The sequence below is a fragment of the Limulus polyphemus genome, unplaced genomic scaffold, assembly GCF_000517525.1.
Source record: "Limulus polyphemus unplaced genomic scaffold, Limulus_polyphemus-2.1.2 Scaffold1473, whole genome shotgun sequence".
NCBI lineage: Eukaryota > Metazoa > Arthropoda > Merostomata > Xiphosura > Limulidae > Limulus > Limulus polyphemus.
The window spans coordinates 219,514-237,343 of record NW_013667083.1 but is presented as its reverse complement, the minus strand read 5'-3'; the positions used below and the strand labels follow the sequence as shown (position 1 = coordinate 237,343).

At 33.2% G+C, this 17,830-nt stretch overlaps 1 protein-coding gene across 1 annotated transcript in view; it reads left to right on the top strand.

The window, feature by feature from the left end:
- Positions 1 to 17,830, top strand: part of LOC106463745 (F-box/LRR-repeat protein 6-like) — a 39,464-nt gene that overhangs the window by 9,294 nt on the left and 12,340 nt on the right. Inside the window, exons 2-7 of the mRNA XM_022391319.1 lie at positions 1,246 to 1,634; positions 1,769 to 2,069; positions 3,916 to 4,108; positions 8,894 to 9,028; positions 14,779 to 14,916; positions 16,270 to 16,434. Coding sequence (XP_022247027.1) covers positions 1,246 to 1,634; positions 1,769 to 2,069; positions 3,916 to 4,108; positions 8,894 to 9,028; positions 14,779 to 14,916; positions 16,270 to 16,434 — 1,321 coding nt within the window. The remainder of the gene's footprint in view (positions 1 to 1,245; positions 1,635 to 1,768; positions 2,070 to 3,915; positions 4,109 to 8,893; positions 9,029 to 14,778; positions 14,917 to 16,269; positions 16,435 to 17,830) is intronic.

Below are 17,830 nucleotides of genomic sequence, written 5' to 3'. Positions count from 1 at the left end.
TATATAATAGTATTATATATATATATATATATATATATATATATATATATATACACACACACACACACACACACACACACATATATATATATACTGGTGATAATAGAATTCACTTATGTGGCTAATGTTGCAACACAAGGAATATTTCTCCTTTCCAAAATCTGTATTGAGTGGGGGATAACAGAAAGTGTTAAGCCCATCTGCACTTGTTAAGTGCCTGCTGTTGAGATGAGGTCTTCTGCAAGACTGCCTTTGACAGTACATATACATGTTACTTTCCAAGCCATACTTCAGAAAGAATGATAATAATAATTAAATATAGCAATACCAGGTGTGGTCATGTCCTCACCCTGACTAGTGCCTGCTGTCCCTATTTATTCCCACTACACAGTCTATCAGTGTAGGACTTTATGTAGATGATAGAAAATTTATAATTGGGCCACATACTTTTCATGTGTTCTTACCCCAACAAATTCCTTTCTTCCATTATCTAAAAGTGAAGTAAAATTAGAACTCTCGCTTCCCCACTCCCAAACTGCTGGGGACATTGATATGAAGAGTTCACCTTTGGGTTAGTGTAACCCCACTGGTATGAAAGCAAGTGAACAAAGCCCTTGATCTGTAATAGGGCTGGAATGTTCTGAAAGTGTAGTACACTTGGTTTCATACACTTGCCAGATATTGGTATTACTCATGCACAGTACAAACCACTATTAAAATAGCAAAAGGTTCACAGGCCCATAACTGTAGCCACTGCCTACTAAGTATAGTAAAAAAATATCTTTTATAGAAAATAAATGGTTTTTGAACATTATACACAAGATTCAAGGAACTTAATGCAGTATTTTTTTTCTAGATTGCACTTATCTGAGACAGCATGTTGCAATTTTAGTAATTTAAAAATCACCATAATGTATCATTATATAAAGTATTTAAACAACACAACAGCAGCTACTTATATGTATCAAAAATAGAAAAATATTAATTGTGAATAGATGTATTTGTAAAATTTTTGAATAAATTTCAAATAAAACAAGAATTATATCAATTATTTAAATTACTGTATCCATGAAAATACTTTATATATTCATTTACTAAGTAATTAACCAACTATTTAAAAAATTATTATTATATGCTGAGTAGTTACACATGTAAGGCAAGGAATAGTTGGCTTCAGCAATTGCTAAACAAAAGAATACTGCATAGCATGTGAATAAGAATAATTAATATGTATTATCATTTTAGAAATTACCCTTTAGCAGAGGATAGCAGCTCCTGTGACACAGTGGAAGAAGACATTCAGAACTTACCTGAAAATACTGATAATCATAACCTGCTTGTTAACACTGAAGAAAAAAAGCTGATTGGTAACCCTAGTAAGCAAAGCCTATCTGCAGATATTGAACATCAGAGTTTACCACCTAACACCGAAAATCAAATCCTTCCGGTGCCTGGCAAAACCGATGATCAGATTCGACCTGGTAACCTACTTAGTGATACATTTCATCTAGTTTTACCAAGTAACACTGAGTTTGTTGTCATTGAACACAATTCAGCAGCCAAAGAGACTGACAGTGAAACTGCTAAAAGCAGTGGGATTAAAATGATGAGCAGTTCAGAGTACAATTTTGAAAGTGTGTACAGTACAAGCATAACTTCTGATGTCTGTAATAGAATTCCCTTAACCAAACACGTAACTTCTCATGGCTCCAAGAAGGGGAAAAAAAAGAAGCGGAAAAATGAAGAGAAAAGCGCTGATATTCCAAAGAAAAAAAGAAAAAGGATAAAGATAAGCAAAAGAGAAAGCACTATGATGGAGAAAGAAGGGTGAAGTCAAAGAAACGTAAAAAAAGTAAAGAAGACCGAGAAATAACTAAGGACATAAAACAGTTGCAAAAGATTAATGCACCTCCTAAATCAAAGCCTAGAGCCAAAAAAACTAGTAAAGCCCCAGAATATCCTCCTGACTTTGTTGAAGGGCCTTGGGGGAAGTACATTCCAGAAAAAATACTTGTTCAGATATTTAGAACTATAGTCAATAGAGATGGTGTGTTCCCTTTATTACCCAGGTAAGTTTTAGTAGACTAAATATCTTGCTTAATGCAGAGAGAGGATTATTGGTTTCTTTTCTGTTTCAAATATGTCACATAATGTAGAAACAATCTCTTTATGTTAAGTGCTATATAATGACAGTATTTATATTGATGTAACTTGTGTGATTTGTTTTATTATTATTATTTTTTTAATGTATATCTGTAGTTGTGCTTCATTAAGCCTTGTTTAAAGTTTACTTATAGGACCAATTTAATCTAAAAGATGCATAATTTTAAAAAATTATTTAAATAGATTTTCAGTTATAAAATAGTTATAAGAGACCCATTCTACTCCAAAAATGTTTAAAGTGATTTCTTTTTATATTCAGATTCTTTGTATATTGCATAATAAGCAATAAAATGCTGGTGAGATGTAGAAGAATTTCATTTTGTGTTTGTTTTTTTCACAACATTGGATTAGAATAGTTTAGATTTGATTGGATAATTTTACACGTAAAATCTTATAATACTATTCAGTACAAATATAAAAAAAATATCATGATTAATAGGTTTTTAATATTCTGCATTCATGAAACATTATGGTTATATTACTTCATTGGATATCACTGGTGATATAGAAATTACTTATCAGTCTTACATATATATGTACTTTTATCAGACAGACCTTTTACTAACTTCCAATTCAACTGTTCTTGTGAATTATGGCAAAAGAAATATGCAGAATTCAAGCTAATGTGATATTTGATTCTGCAAAAAACAAAATAGGTTGTAAATACTAAATAGTGTGATACTATAGAAAGTACATGGAATCACATATAGAGAGAGTAAATGAATGTTATCAGAATGTGGCAAAGATTCATCATGTGTGTCATGTTTATATTATTTTTTCTACTATGCTGGCTTTTCCCTGGTATCAGGAATTGGTAAACAGGTATTCATTCATTACGTGCGAAAAGACTTTATTTTTGGACATGGATTTGCTTATCAGTTATTAAATATCAAAAGTATTAAATAAAGCATAAACAGTTACTGTATTGTAGGGATTAAACTTTAGTAACAACTTTCATACATTTGTTTGTTTTGTAAAATGTTATGTTACTTAGACTGCTTAATGGCTTCATTCATTAAGGGTAAGGCTAAGAATTAATTTTAATTATCAGTCTTTATTTGTGTTGTAAAATGTTATGTTACTTAGACTACTTAATGGCTTCATTCATTAAGGGTAAGGCTAAGAATTAATTTTAATTATCAGTCTTTATTTGTGTTGTAAAATGTTATGTTACTTAGACTGCTTAATGCCTTCATTCATTAAGGGTACGGCTAAGAATTAATTTTAATTATCAGTCTTGGTTGTAATATCGAGTTAAACATTATTTTCACCATAACTTTGTTTTAAAAAGAATGATCAATAATGAATGTTTTTTAGCACGTTAATTGGAAAAAATATCCTTAACGGTAAGAAATTAAAGTTTTAGGTTAAAGAAATACATTTTTGAATACAGCTCTTAATCATCTATTCAAAGAAGTTTTTTATGGTAATTAAAATCAAAGTAATACATTTCAGCTCTGTTTTACCAAGTTATGCTTGCCAGCTCTCATATGACAAGCTGCTGACTATATGTAGATTTAAATATATAACTTATTTTTCTTTTTAATACTGGAAGTAAAAAATAAAGTATAAAAAAGTTTTGTTTTTTTATTTATCGAGATCAGTTGCAATGGCATTATTACAATATATAGAAATACTTATAGGAGTTTTTTGCAGGGTAGTTTTTTTTTTTTGTTTTTTTTACAATCAGGGTTTTGCTTTGATAATTCTGTATAGTGTATTCATGTATTAAACACTATATTTTTCATGTAGGGTTTCCAGAGTTTGTAAACTTTGGAATAAAGCTTCACAAGATCTATCTCTGTGGAAATATGTAGATCTCTCTTGGGGAAGAATCCGTCGTACTGAAAACCAGCTCATTCGTCTCAGCAAGCAGTGGCTACGGCATACTTCTGATCTTAACTTAAATGGTTGGGGAACTACCCTGACCACCAGAGGTGTTTCAGTATGTATCATAGTCCTTAGCATGTTATAAACAGAATGAATAACTGATTTTAAAATTATTAGTTTTCTAATACAATACAGTATTATACCTCTTCTATAACCTTAAACTGTATCTTGTTTGTTCTATAAATAAGATATTTTATTCTCCTTACTTCCTTTTCCTTCATTTACTGTATGTCATTTACAATAAGTAAGCTTGTGCAAAACACACTCAATACCAGAATATCATGAATTGTAGATTGTAATTTGAAGTGGTTTGGTCTAGAATAGAAAGGTTTGTGCTCACATATCTGATGATGTGTAACAAAATCTATTGGGATCTATAAAATGTTTCATTTCATCTGACCCACAAAATAAATCTAATAGTCAAAATATCTTAACTTTATTATGTCATTAAAGTTAACTTTTATTTCTCATTCGTAATTACATTTTGATATCTTCAAACACAAAAATTAAACAGTGTAAATAATTTATCCACAGACTAACACAGTTATAGTTTACATTGTAATAACCATGAACTCATCATCCTTAATCTAGACCTTCATACTTAACTAAATTTTACAACATTACAACTTCAGTGATTTTAACATTTGTGGAGCCTAAAGATCAAAACCTATGAGGCACATGCAATATATAACCATGAATATAATAATTATTTATATATCACCAATATCTTAGATTATGTTAGTTATTATGTTAAAATTTGAAAGATTAATCATTAGTTAACATAATTTTAGTGTTTACTGACTGACTGACACACAACACACTACTGTAGAGTGGTGTGAGTGGTTAAAACAGGTGACCCCTCCAGGTGGTCTTTGTCCTCATTTGAGGGAAATAATAATTGATATCTTACAACTGACTGATATAAATAGCATATCAACCAAGGATTTACATGTTGTATGCCCATCTGACCAAATGGTTCTGGCCTCATTAGCAGCAGTGTGCAGCATACAGGGTGCACAGTTGAAGTGCTATTATGTTCTTACTGGAAGACCAGATTGGGCCAGTAAAGAAAGATTTGTTAAAAATTATTATTATTAGTCTTGTTTTCATTTAATGTCACAGGAAGAACAGATCTATAGGTCAGACATCACCAGCATGTTATATACCATAATAAGTACAAAAGATTATTACTTTCTTACAAACCTTGCTTAATTTGATGTTTTCTAAAAATTTTAATTATACACTTTCACGATGGAATTTATATTAAAAAAAGGATTTTCCTGCTTGTGATGGTGACCATCTTCATAATGTTTATTATAAGTACATAAATACTGGTGTATAAAATAATTTTTATTTTTCAGGTTTTTACTTTATCTGGTATTTGTCAATAATAGAATATTTGTTGTTTCATTTCAACTGAAACTAGTTGGTTATAACTAATAATAAAGATTTTACCTTTCATTGTGCTGAAACATGTTGTTTTGTCTTTTTTCCTCTTAATAAGATAGCATATTGAAGTCAAATAAATTAAAACAGAAAGTTCTTCCTAGTCATACCAATGAAATTTGAAGAGAAAATGTGACCATATAAGAATTGTCAAATTTTATTTAGACTCACAGGTAGGAAGTACAAGGAACTGGCCCTGACTGGACTCAGATTCTATATATAAAGGATATAATGCACGTCATTAATCATGTCAACTTAGCATATTAGTGAGAGTTGTATATCATACAAATGTTGACCTTTGAACTTGACCCACTTTGTGGCAAATTGCCAGAAGAAAGGTTAATAGCTATGGTAGTAGTTTCTATTTGAAATACATTTTGAAATAAAAATTTACATTTTAGAAGCATTTGAACTTACTGATATGTTTTTGTGTCATTTTTTATTTCTTTATCAGAATATGTGACTTGTAGACAATTAAGAATGATTGTTCAGAAATTTTGCCTCAAATTTTAGGTGTTCCTTCGATTGCGAAGAAAAATAATAGTAATTGAACTTTGATGTTAAGTGCTCTTTTTGAGACTATATCCTTTTAATATGGAGATTTTAAGGGAAAATATTTTCAAAAAGATTTAAATTAATTTATTGATAGCTGAGTATTTTATCTTCTTCCATTTATATTCCAGTTCATTTGTATTGATGTACATTTTTTGTTGTTAACATAGTTCCATAACTTCCCTTTGAACTGGTAATTACCTTGTATACTTTAACAAAAGTAGTTATTTATTAACACTTGGATACATAACTTTGGAATTGGTTTTTTATTCTTTATAAACATCTATCTTGGTTTTACTTCATTAGTCCCAATGAGTTTGACAAAAACCTGGTAGTTATTACAAAAATAAAAGACAAGTATCATCTCTTTTTAACATTGTTTAGTAGATGTTTGTGTGGATTTCATCACCTTTTGGGGTTGTATTGAAGCAGCTCTTGTACATGTGTGTACTTTAAAGACTTATGGTACATACACCCATCAAACTTTCATCTTCTTTCTCCTTGATACTTATTTGACAAGGAGTGCTTGATTCATTGTTACATGTGTTATCTTCAATATCTTTGGTTGCTTCTTGCAAATATATTTTTGTCCCTTTAACAAATTTTGTCGAGTTTTATTAGAATAGGATATTTTGTGTTTCTTACGGTAACACGATTGAACTTAACTTTAGATATCCCATTCCAACCATCCATTCATAATTTTACAGAAGATTCCTTGGTAATGAAAGTAAAATGCTTGTACTAAGGAATAAGCATTGTACTTTAAGTATTTTTCCACCTGATATTTTAAGCTAGAAAAAGAAAACTGTAATTTCAATAGTGAAAAATATTTTGATTATGATAAGGTTTTTTAAAACCAGCTGCTAAGTAAATAACATTAGAAAGATTGAGACTATGATAGGCTTTGGGGGTTCCCTTCATGATTCTCAGAGCCCCTAATGTACCAATCAAGTTCCTCCATTATCCTCAGTTACTTCTGTAACTACCCAAAGAGGCACCCCTACTAAAAAGAATCCTAGTTAGGACACCTATCCGTGGTGCCTTGTGTGTATGTGATATGAATACTGTTTCAAAAAGTTTGTTCCCAGGATGCCATGGGGAACCAGAAATGCAAAATCCAGTGCTAGAATCAAGTTCAGTGATGCTGCAAACCTCCACCTAGACCACCATCATTTCTAGGTGATCTTACAGGAATATTTTACTCTCCCAAACCCTGTGGTAAGGATAAATGCATGCCAAGTTTGATTCTGCTAACTCCAAAATTGTGGGACGAGTGTGCAGACAAACAAATTCACACAATGTAAATTAGTATAGGATTGTAAATTTTAGACTGATCTATGAATACCAGCAAAAGCTAATTTTTATGTATATGATATCCTTGGCAACTTTTAAAAAATTCTAAAATATTAATGTTTGGTAAGAAACAGATTCTAATGTGCTAAAGTGCTTTATACTATTAATGAAAAATACACTATGCATAGACTTATGCATGTCTATATATTTTATATTTATTGACTGTTTTGTTAGGAAGGTAATTTAAGTTGTTTTTTTTCCTAAACTAGGTGTAGGTTTCTAAGAATTAAATATCATTTTACAGTAAATAGCCCTAGGCATGGTAGATGCAGATATTGCTTGATTTGAGTATGATTATTGAAGCTAGGTACCCTACTTTAAGTTGACTTATAATCTTGTCACTTTTTGTTAGAAAAAAAAAACTATACTTTTTGTTAATTATTTTGTGTATTAAAAATTGTTTTGTTCGTTCAAGTCTTATTGACTTTTAGAAATTGTAGACTTGATTTATTAACCATTACTTGATAATGAATCACAACCCTGTAATGCCGTAACAATAATAGTAGATAAACCTTACAATCAGTCATTAAGAATGAAAAATAAAGATTAGTTTGAAATTGAGATGGGTTTTTTCATTAAAGATTTCCATTAAATTAAAAGGTACAGTATGAATATTATTTTCTTAACAAAATAAAAAAATGGATTTGGTGTGAACTTAAAAGTTTACCTGAACTTCAGAGAAGGAAGAATTCAGAATAAAATAACATAAAGGTCACCATACAATGCATAAACAAACTTCTTTATTTGTTTGTTTTTTTTTCTCTGCTGAATACAATCAGGGAAGTATAAAAACCAAAAAGTAATACATCACACCAAAAGCTGCATGTTGAGAATATGCATAATTCAACAGACTTACTTGAGGCTAGAATTCAGACAAGATTAGTTTTGGTTCTTTATTTTACCAAGTCTTTTAGAATATGTGCTTGTGTTATGTTTTTTGTAATTTTTTTTATTTACTACAGTGTTAAGCAAACCAGCATGTTATTTGCTACTGAATATGTTTCATGTAAACCTACATGTTTATACTGTGAGATATCTGCTTGTTACACCTACAGTTTGGTAAATTAAGCCTTCATTCAGTTTTCAGTAATTATGAATTCAATATTAGATACAGTTAGTGTAAACCTAATATGTTATTGTATTCTGATTTGGCTTAAATTCAGTAATCGAAAGTTTGAGTTAAACTATTTATGTATAGTAAATGTACCTTCTTTTTGGACCAATAAATTAATACTAAACTGTACACATGTTAAATGTCTGTTGCTATATTTGATATGGCATTTGGTCCCAAAAATACAGTTGTAACCAGTTCTCAGATACTTACAAACAGAACTAAAATTAATGGTGTTTTTTCTTTTTATATGTTTTTATTATCATAAAAATGTATTGTACTTAGATGTTTGTGTTATGTATTAATATTTTAATATGTAATTGTTCTTTTCTGTGTAATTTAATATTTGCGATATATATATATTGTTTCTTTTTTCAGGCCATTGCGAAATCCTGTTCTCAACTTACCAGTATTAGCCTTGCTCAGTGCACCCGGATATCTCGAGAGTGTATCCAGCTTTTGGCTGACCACTGCCCTAACCTGACTAGCATTGATCTCTCAGGAGCCTCTAAAGTTTGTTAACATTTTTAAAATTTTAATTAAGAATTTCTTCCTCAAAAATTGTATATAATCTTTCACATATACACTTAGATGTCTCCATAAAAGAATGTTAGTTTCACCACATTGTACGTTTTAAGCTTATGAATTTAGTTTGTTTCGAAATGGTGTATTAAAATGTTTTACACTCACAAAAAAGAAACCTATCATTCTATAAGTATTTGAAGAACTTATAGCATACCACCACAATTTAATTCTTTGTATTGTTAGCCGACACTAGGAGTACTGACAACAGTATTTGTGACTACCCTATTGGATCTTGTCTTGTCGGGGCTTGTCTCAAATGGTTGGTATCTATATGGGAGACCTTCACCATGGATCAATGTGGGTCATTCAGGTTCTTGCAAGTGGATTCATCCATCATTTCACATCTCCTTTTCTGTTGTCTATCATACCAGTTATCTTTCTCCTCCCCAAGTATCGTCTTACATCCAGTCATCGAGCACATGCCATCCAGGATCTTCTACACAAAGAGGCTATAGAGCACATCGACTCCTCTCTTGGGGGTTTTTAATCCCATTTGTTCATAGTGCCAAAGAAGATGGGTGACTGGTGACCTGTCATTGATCTTTCTCTTCTGAATCATTTGCTGTGGCCTCCTGGATTTACCATGGAGTTGTTTCTTTTCTTCTGGTAGCACTTTGCACCTGGTCTATGGATGACAAAGCTCGATGTCGCCATTGCCTATCTTTATATTCCAATTGTGGAGTATTCACGTTGTTATCTCTCATATTTGTATGAGAAACCAGTTTTCAGTTTCGCAGTCTATCTTTTGGTATCACATCTGCCCCATAGGTCTTTTGCTGGATAGTAAGTTCCTTTTCATGTCATCTTCACTTGTTGAGCATTCACACTCATCATTACACGGATGACTGGCTTCTTCCCGCCACTTGGCAGAACTTCACACTGAAACTCTGTTATCAGAAGCTGCAAGAGTTGGGTTTCTCATAAAAAGGAGAAGTCTATTCTTACTCCCACACAGTACCTCGTCCATTTAGGGCTATTTTTCTATTCATTTATCTGTTGTACCCAACCTTCTTCTCTGCTCCTTCAGGCCATGGAATGGGCTGTTCTTCCAATACAGTCATTTCCTTCTCTTTTGGGGATGTGGGCATCCTTGGAATCACTCATTCCTTTGGGTCAAGCCCACATGTGTTCCCTTCAGTTTTCATTATGAGGACAAGAACATTTGTACTGATATTCTGGATTGTCCAGTGACTATATCGGCTTCCAACCAGCTCAATCCTGGCTTGTGGTTGAACAGGGACAACATGATAGTAGCTGTCCCTCGCCTAACCCCACGTTTAGAGGTATATCTCTCCAGGAATGGGGAGCTTGTGTAGGGGAGATGGAATTCAGGGGTCTCTGGACAGAAGAGGAACCTTCTCTCCACATCAATCTTTTATAGCTGTTCAATGAGCTTTGTCTCAGGCTCTCAAATTGTTGAGAGAGAAGGTGGTAATGCTTCACTTGGACAATTCCATTTCAGTCTCCTACATCTCCAAGCAAGGGGGCACGCACTCCAGTTCTCTCTGTTTTCACACATTGGATCTTCTCTTTTGGATCCACAATCGTCAAATGGTTCTCCTTGCTTGTCATGTTGCAGGTGTTTTGAATTTAGTGGCTGATCAATTATTTTGTCCCAACAGAGTTCTTCCCATGGAATGGATGCTTCATCCACAAGTTTTTTGTTTGGTCTGTTCTCGTCTCGGAATGCCTCAGATCAATGCTTTTGTCACTCACTGGAATACCCAGCTCCCATTTTTTCTGGTCTCCTGTCCCTCACCCTTAGGCTTGGGGCATAGATGCTCTCAGCCAGGATTGCACAGGTCTGCATCTTTATGCATTTTCTCAAATTCATCTGTTATCCAAGGTTCTTCCAGTGATTTGCTCCTTGTCCTGTCAAGTTATTCTGGTGGCACTATGAGAGGATGCAGAAGAGGTTGGCACTACTGATGATACTGAAGGAGTGGAACCAGGCTGACCCAGCCAATATAGTGTCACCAGAAGAACTTGACAGGACAAGGAGCAAATCACTGCAAGAACCTTGGATATTAGCTGGATCAGCCTTGGTTTCCACTCCTTCAGTATCTTCAGTAGTGCCAACCTCTTCTGCTTCCTCTCTGGTCATCCCCCTTACATCAGTCTTGGTTGAACATTCTTCATCCAGCGATCACCATTCTCTGGTTTCACACCTGGCTTTTATGTGCTCCATTGCATAATGTCAGGGATTGACCTCTTGGGTGGCATCTTTATTAACATGGTTCAGTTGGCATTCTTCCTTGGATGTTTATCAGTGTAAATGGTTTAATTATTGTTATGACATGGTTATTTTCTAAAAGTTTGGCACCTTTGTCAATTTCTTTGTATAAGGCAACTTTGTCAGCTACTTTTTGTTTTTCTGGAAGATGTAAAATTTTGAGTCCCCAATTTTGTCCTTGCTTCTGAAATCTTTTCGGGTTATCTGGCCTCAATGTCCTTTTTCAGGTTCCTAATTGGGATATCTCGGTGATTCTCCATACCTTATTTCATTCCACCCTTTGAACATTTGGCTTCATGTTCCCTCTATCACCTTTCACTTGAGACTTATTTTCTTCTCTTGTTAGCTAGCAGATGTCAACATTTGGATGCATTTTTTATTCATGTTCACAGGACTCTTTACCATTCTACTTATGTTTTGTTGTATCCAAATAGGTCCTTCTTCTCAAAACTTCAGCAGCTAGAAAAGGGGATAAGACTTTTTCTCCTATCCATCTTCCTTCATTTCACAAGTTTATTATCACTTGGATCCTGATTGTCCTTTATGCCCGGGTCGGGCTCTTTGATGTTATGTTGCATGCACTGAAGGGTTTTGGGGTTCACATCACCATTTGTTTATCCATTGGGATCCTAAGGTATCACATAACTTATCCCCTGTCACTTTGACAAGATGAGTTCATCAATTGGTGCATATTGCTTACTCTAGGCTTTCATTGGTGGAATGGAGACTTCTTCGAGTCTCATCTTGTCAAATTCCCCATATCTCGATATCCCTAGCAGCTCAGTTGCATCACCCACTGTAGGAGGTTCTGTAGGCTGGTATGTGGACTACGGCTAATACCTTTACGTCTCATTATTTACATGATTTGGTGGTTTTCAGCTACCCCCCGTGGTTATTCTGCATGCTCTGGTTAATTTGTAAGAGAGGTGAGTGACTTCATTTCTTTTGTGTTTATTTCTATTCTTTTTCATGAACCCTTTCATCATTTTTATTTGGATCCCACTCTGTGGTGGGTGTTGCATGGTCAAGTATGCTTATTTCCAATTCTGCACTAGCTACCAGTCGACCAATAAAAAATTTCCTGGTAGCAATGAGCTCTGTTGAGATGAGGTGTTCCATAAGACCACCTCATGCTCTTTCTGGGTGGTAAACAATTATAACACAAAGACAAATACACTACTAGATGCCACTCATGGACTATCATGAGTAAAGCTTAAGGGTATTTTGCCTATCCCTGCTGACCCCTAGATTGAATAAATCAGGGTTGGTTTGCTTTTTGCTTTTCAAAATAGGGAATGTGGTTCACCTGTTGCACTATCTCCGGATTATTGTTCCTCTAGACTCCTCAATGGGAGTATCCCCCCCCCCATTTCTCCTAGTAGAGCATTGGAGTCCTTACCACTCCCAGTTTGCAGTCGCTGGAGTGGTGGACAGAGGTTTATTCCTCCTGAGTGACACTTGAACTCATTATTCCACTCAAGGAGAAGAGGGTAAAGCAGGGTACCCTCCTGCTAATAACCTTGGACGGTTTTCTCAAATGTATGGTAGGAGCCATAATAGTTCTGGTTCAGAGATGACTCTTCACTATCCTGCTGAGTTGAGTGTGACCCTTCTTTTTTGGTCATTCTGATCGTTTCAGTGATCATAGAAAAGGGACCTCGACTACTCGTAATTATGCACATGGAACATCAATTCCTGGGCCATTCATTGGAGTTAATTTGTTCCACATTCTCCAGGTAATTCCAGGGGCAGGAGGTGTTGCCTTGCCCCTCAGGTTGGGGAGTTTGGATTTCGGTTTGTAATCCCAGAATGGATTATCTCTGTTTCCTCAGGTTCAGTGAGGCATGATAGGTCCCATAATTTCAAGTTTGGTGTGTTGCATTTTGTGCTTCTTCAAGTTGAGATGAGGGTTTGTCCACTCAGTATTGCTTACCTTCTCTTTGTAATTCCTGTGGCTCAACAAGTAACATTCTGTAACTTTCAGGTTGGATTCCAATACTACCACATTACTAATCATGGCCAAATACAAAGTGGTCCTCATACCCTAGCCACTACGCGTTGGATCTCAATTGCATCCATAGCCCTATAATTCCAAAGACAAGAAGTTGAACCTCATTTGCCTGGTTGTTGCTTGAATGAATTTATGTTCTTCTAATGAGGTTTAGATTTTGCCTTTGTGGCCGGTCAGTCTTTACCACCCAAGAATTAGATTTCAAATTTTATGGACAAAGAGCATACCTGTTCCAGAAGTAGTGTGAACCCCATTTTTGCACACCTCTTTTCTAAACACGTGCTTTCTTTATGGATTTTGCCCCCACCAGTCCCTTCACCTTATCAGTGTGAAATTCTAACTAAAGTATGAGAGGAGGTGTGTTTCGGAAGTTAACATTTTCCTCTACCGATAATGCTTACTTCCTTTCACACTGTTCTGCCCTTTCTCCCCACGATATGGCCTGTTTTGGGTCTACCAATTTGGAGCATCTCGAAATGTGAATAGGAAGTAATAACGGGGAGCTTATATTTTGATCTGGTATAGGGGGGGCACCTTGATGTAGGTGGAGATAATCACAAAATTGAAATTACTTTGGGTAATATTGTGGGTTATAAAGACTGGACCAAGCGAGATAAGATACATACCAATGCTTATATGGGCAGAGAAGAGAAACTTTTGTTGGGATAAAGCTAAACTGTGAGAGGAGGTAAGCATTATCAGAAATACATTTTCAGTATAGGAAAATGTTAAGTTTTTAAAGCCTTTTGAAATGCTTCTAATATTATTTCCTACTCAACTTTTAAATTTTTCATCAGGTTACTGTTTATCATAAGTACATATAAAAATATCAAAATGCTTGAACAAATTATTTTAATTTGTATGTTTGAGACCTTTATTTTTATGCTGTGAAAGAGAAAGGTTTGTTGCTTTCAAAACTATTTCGTTTACTAAAACATATTGTTTAGAATTTAACCCTTGATTTAAACATATAACATGACAGTTTTAAACTTGATTTGGACTCTCTGTTTGTTTGTTTGTTTTTTCAGATTGATTTTGCCTGATGAGAAACATTTTGAAGGATTAATAGAATACTTTTTAGTTCATTTGAAATGAGCTTGTAAAAAATGTTTTTATCTATTATATCTGCAATACAAAGAGAATTTTATCTTTTTAAACCTGAGCGGATGCTTCAAGCGTCTGACCAAAAATCCAGTTTATGCACAGCATTCAATAACATTTATGTCTCTATGGCTGAAAACTAATCCAAACCATGTCATTATCCACAAAATTAAGAAGATTGAACTTTTATAAGTTATGGAGATAATTATTAAGAAATCATGAAAATAATTCTGACAGAAGACACAAAACAGAACAGTATGGGTAATATTATCAATATTGTTTCTTAGCTTACTGACTTTAACTTGTATAAAGAAAAGTATATCTTAATTTCAGAGATATAGCAGTCAGTATAGCCCTATCTCTCCAGCAAGTCTAAAGCATCTAGTCTCTCGGTGTGGAAAGAACCTCACACGTCTTATTCTGGCTGAAAATGAGGTTGCAGCAATGACATCAGTTTTGCATGCTATAAGTGTAAGTAGTTTTTTCTGTCAACTTGTCATTTCAAAATCCTTCTATTTAAGTTTTGTTGAACAATATCACATTATTCTTTATCATGTAAATTTCGAAATTATTTCAAGCTTATGCTTTCGCTTCCCTATTTTCTAATTTTAGTGTTTGTAATATAGTGTGTGTGTATGTGTATGTATGTAGTGTTTCTATTGGAGCTATTTAGTCAGGTAGTTAATTTCTCCCATTTAATCTGTCTTTACGTTTTTTGACAAAATGTAAATTCAAAACCTGAGAGAGGATTTTCTCATTACATGTCATACTCAATCAAAACTAATTTTCACCTGAGAGGATTTTCTCATTACATGTCATACTCAATCAAAACTAATTTTCACCTGAGAGGATTTTCTCATTACATGTCATACTCAATCAAAACTAATTTTCACCTGAGAGGATTTTCTCATTACATGTCATAGTCAATCAAAACTAATTTTCACCTGAGAGATGATTTTCTCATTACATGTCATAGTCAATCAAAACTAATTTTCACCTGAGAGAGGATTTTCTCATTAAATGTCATAGTCTATCAAAACTAAATTTCAAAAAAATTAAATCATTATTTAGATTTTAGAAAACTTTTTGTGAGTTGTTTTTTTTTTTAATGTGATTTTTGTTTCATTAAAATTAATGCTGCTGAAATTTAACGTGGGTTCTAAAACCAGTGATGAAAGAAGACATTTTAGTTGTAAAGATTTTCAAATTTACTTTAAGAACCAATTCAGAAATATGGCAATATAACTTCCAATTTGACAAATTATTACTTACATCTTTATGGTTATTGTACTTTTCTACCTGCCTGTAACACAGAAAGTGTATACATTTGGATTAAAGCAGTATTAAATCACTTTTCCTCCCACCATGTCATTAAGAGTTCTTTCTTCCAAATCCAATTTAACTAGTATGTTTGTACATGTAACTACTAAACAGATCTTTATGCATGTAGTTTAAAGGTAAGTAAACATGCTAAAATTCATTAACTTTTTCAATTTTAGTATCTTACAAGATATCCAGCGTGCTTAATATTATAAGTTTTTTTTTTCAAAGGCCACAAAAAATATTCCTTGTTTCAAGGGCTATCTTAATTATTTGAATTACCTCATTGATCTTTGTTAAACAGTTCCAGAACCTTATATATGTTTATTGATATTTAAACTGCATGTTATGGTTTTAGTAGTCTTGTCCAAGGCTGGAAGAACTTGATAGTAATCCTTGTCTCAAGGGACACCTGAGTTATTTGAAGTATCTCATTGATCGGTGTTATAAGAGTTGCAGAACCTTATATAATTATAATATTTAAACTGTATGTTATGGTTTTAGGAGTCTTGTCCAAGGCTGGAAGAACTTGATATCTCAAACCTGACAGTATTGGGAGGAAGTCTTGTACTGTTTTTAGAAGAGCTTCAACATGGTTGTCCCAGTCTACGAATTCTGCGTGTAGCAAATACTCCACTCTCTCTATCTACTGTGTCTCTCATTAAACAGGTAAGCACCAACTTCATTGATTAGTTAGGTAAATAATTATGTTGTTTTTTCTAGTCTTGAAAGTTTGTTGGTGTATTTGAGTAGTGTATAGTAATTACTTAACTTTCTTGACCAACCTTGCAGCCACCATGAAACTGTACATAATATAACTTCTCAAGTTATAGTGTATCTTCACAAGATTAGGCAAGCTTTTAATAAACATTACAAGTGTTTTGTTTAAGAAAAACATATTCTAACTTAAGATATATCTTTGAATTTATAGAGTCAGACTTTGTCTATTCTGAATACAAGGTTTTTTTCATATTTAGATTAAAATTGCTTTCATTTTACAGTTTCTCTACCCTAACATTATATGAGGTCAGTCTATTGACCAACCTGGTAATCACCACATAAAATGAGAAAAGTCTAAATCGCCATTGTTTATTTCTAGAATGGCTACAAGTTGTAAGAGAAAATTACAGTAATTATCAGACTTGTAACAGCTTACATCTGTTTTCAATTAATTTTATTGTTTGTTTGTTTGTTTGCTCTTTGAACTGTGTCATACTAAATCTGCATAACAAAGTTATAAACCACCCAGTAAGCACATAGATCATATTATGGTAAACAAGGTATAGAAATACATAACATGAGAGTAGCTTGCAGAAATATCTCGCTGAGAAATGTTTTTAATTTTTGTCATATATGTTTTCTTATCTAACCTAATAAGTTTCTAAGTTTTAAATTTTGATTATTTTCATTACAGTGAATAAAAAATATGTATAAAAAACAAGAAATGTATTAACTTTATCTGGCCTTATGTTGTTGTTTTTCTCTTGGCTTTGAACTACTAAATGTGGTCAAACAAACGTTATGTACTTTATACTATCTGTTTGTGAAATAATAGTGTTCTAAAAAATTACATGTATTTTTACAAAATTGTGCTCTGTTATATTAAGTTATTAAGTATTACATTAGATATATATTGATGTACTTGTATGATGTGCTCTTTTTCCCATACATAGTGTCATTTCTCTGTAAAGACAGTAATGTTGTGATTTCAACTCTCTTAACTTTCATGTTTTATCTTATGCATAGATGCCGGCAATACGGTATTTGCAAAATCTGAAATAAGAAGTGAAAAATTTTAAACATTTATTTTTTATGAATAGATCAATTTGATGCCAAAATGGTTTAAATTAGAATGATATTTCAGTAGAAATTATACAAGGGAGTTTTTTTTTTATAGTGTTATTCTCATTACACATTTTACTTTATGATGCATGAAGAACCAATGCATTACTGTTTTTTATTTCATAAAAATGGCCCATGATGGCTAAGCTGTAAGCTTGAGTCCTTGTACACTAAAAATTGAGTTTTTTGATACCCATGTTGGGTACAGTGCAGATAGCCCATT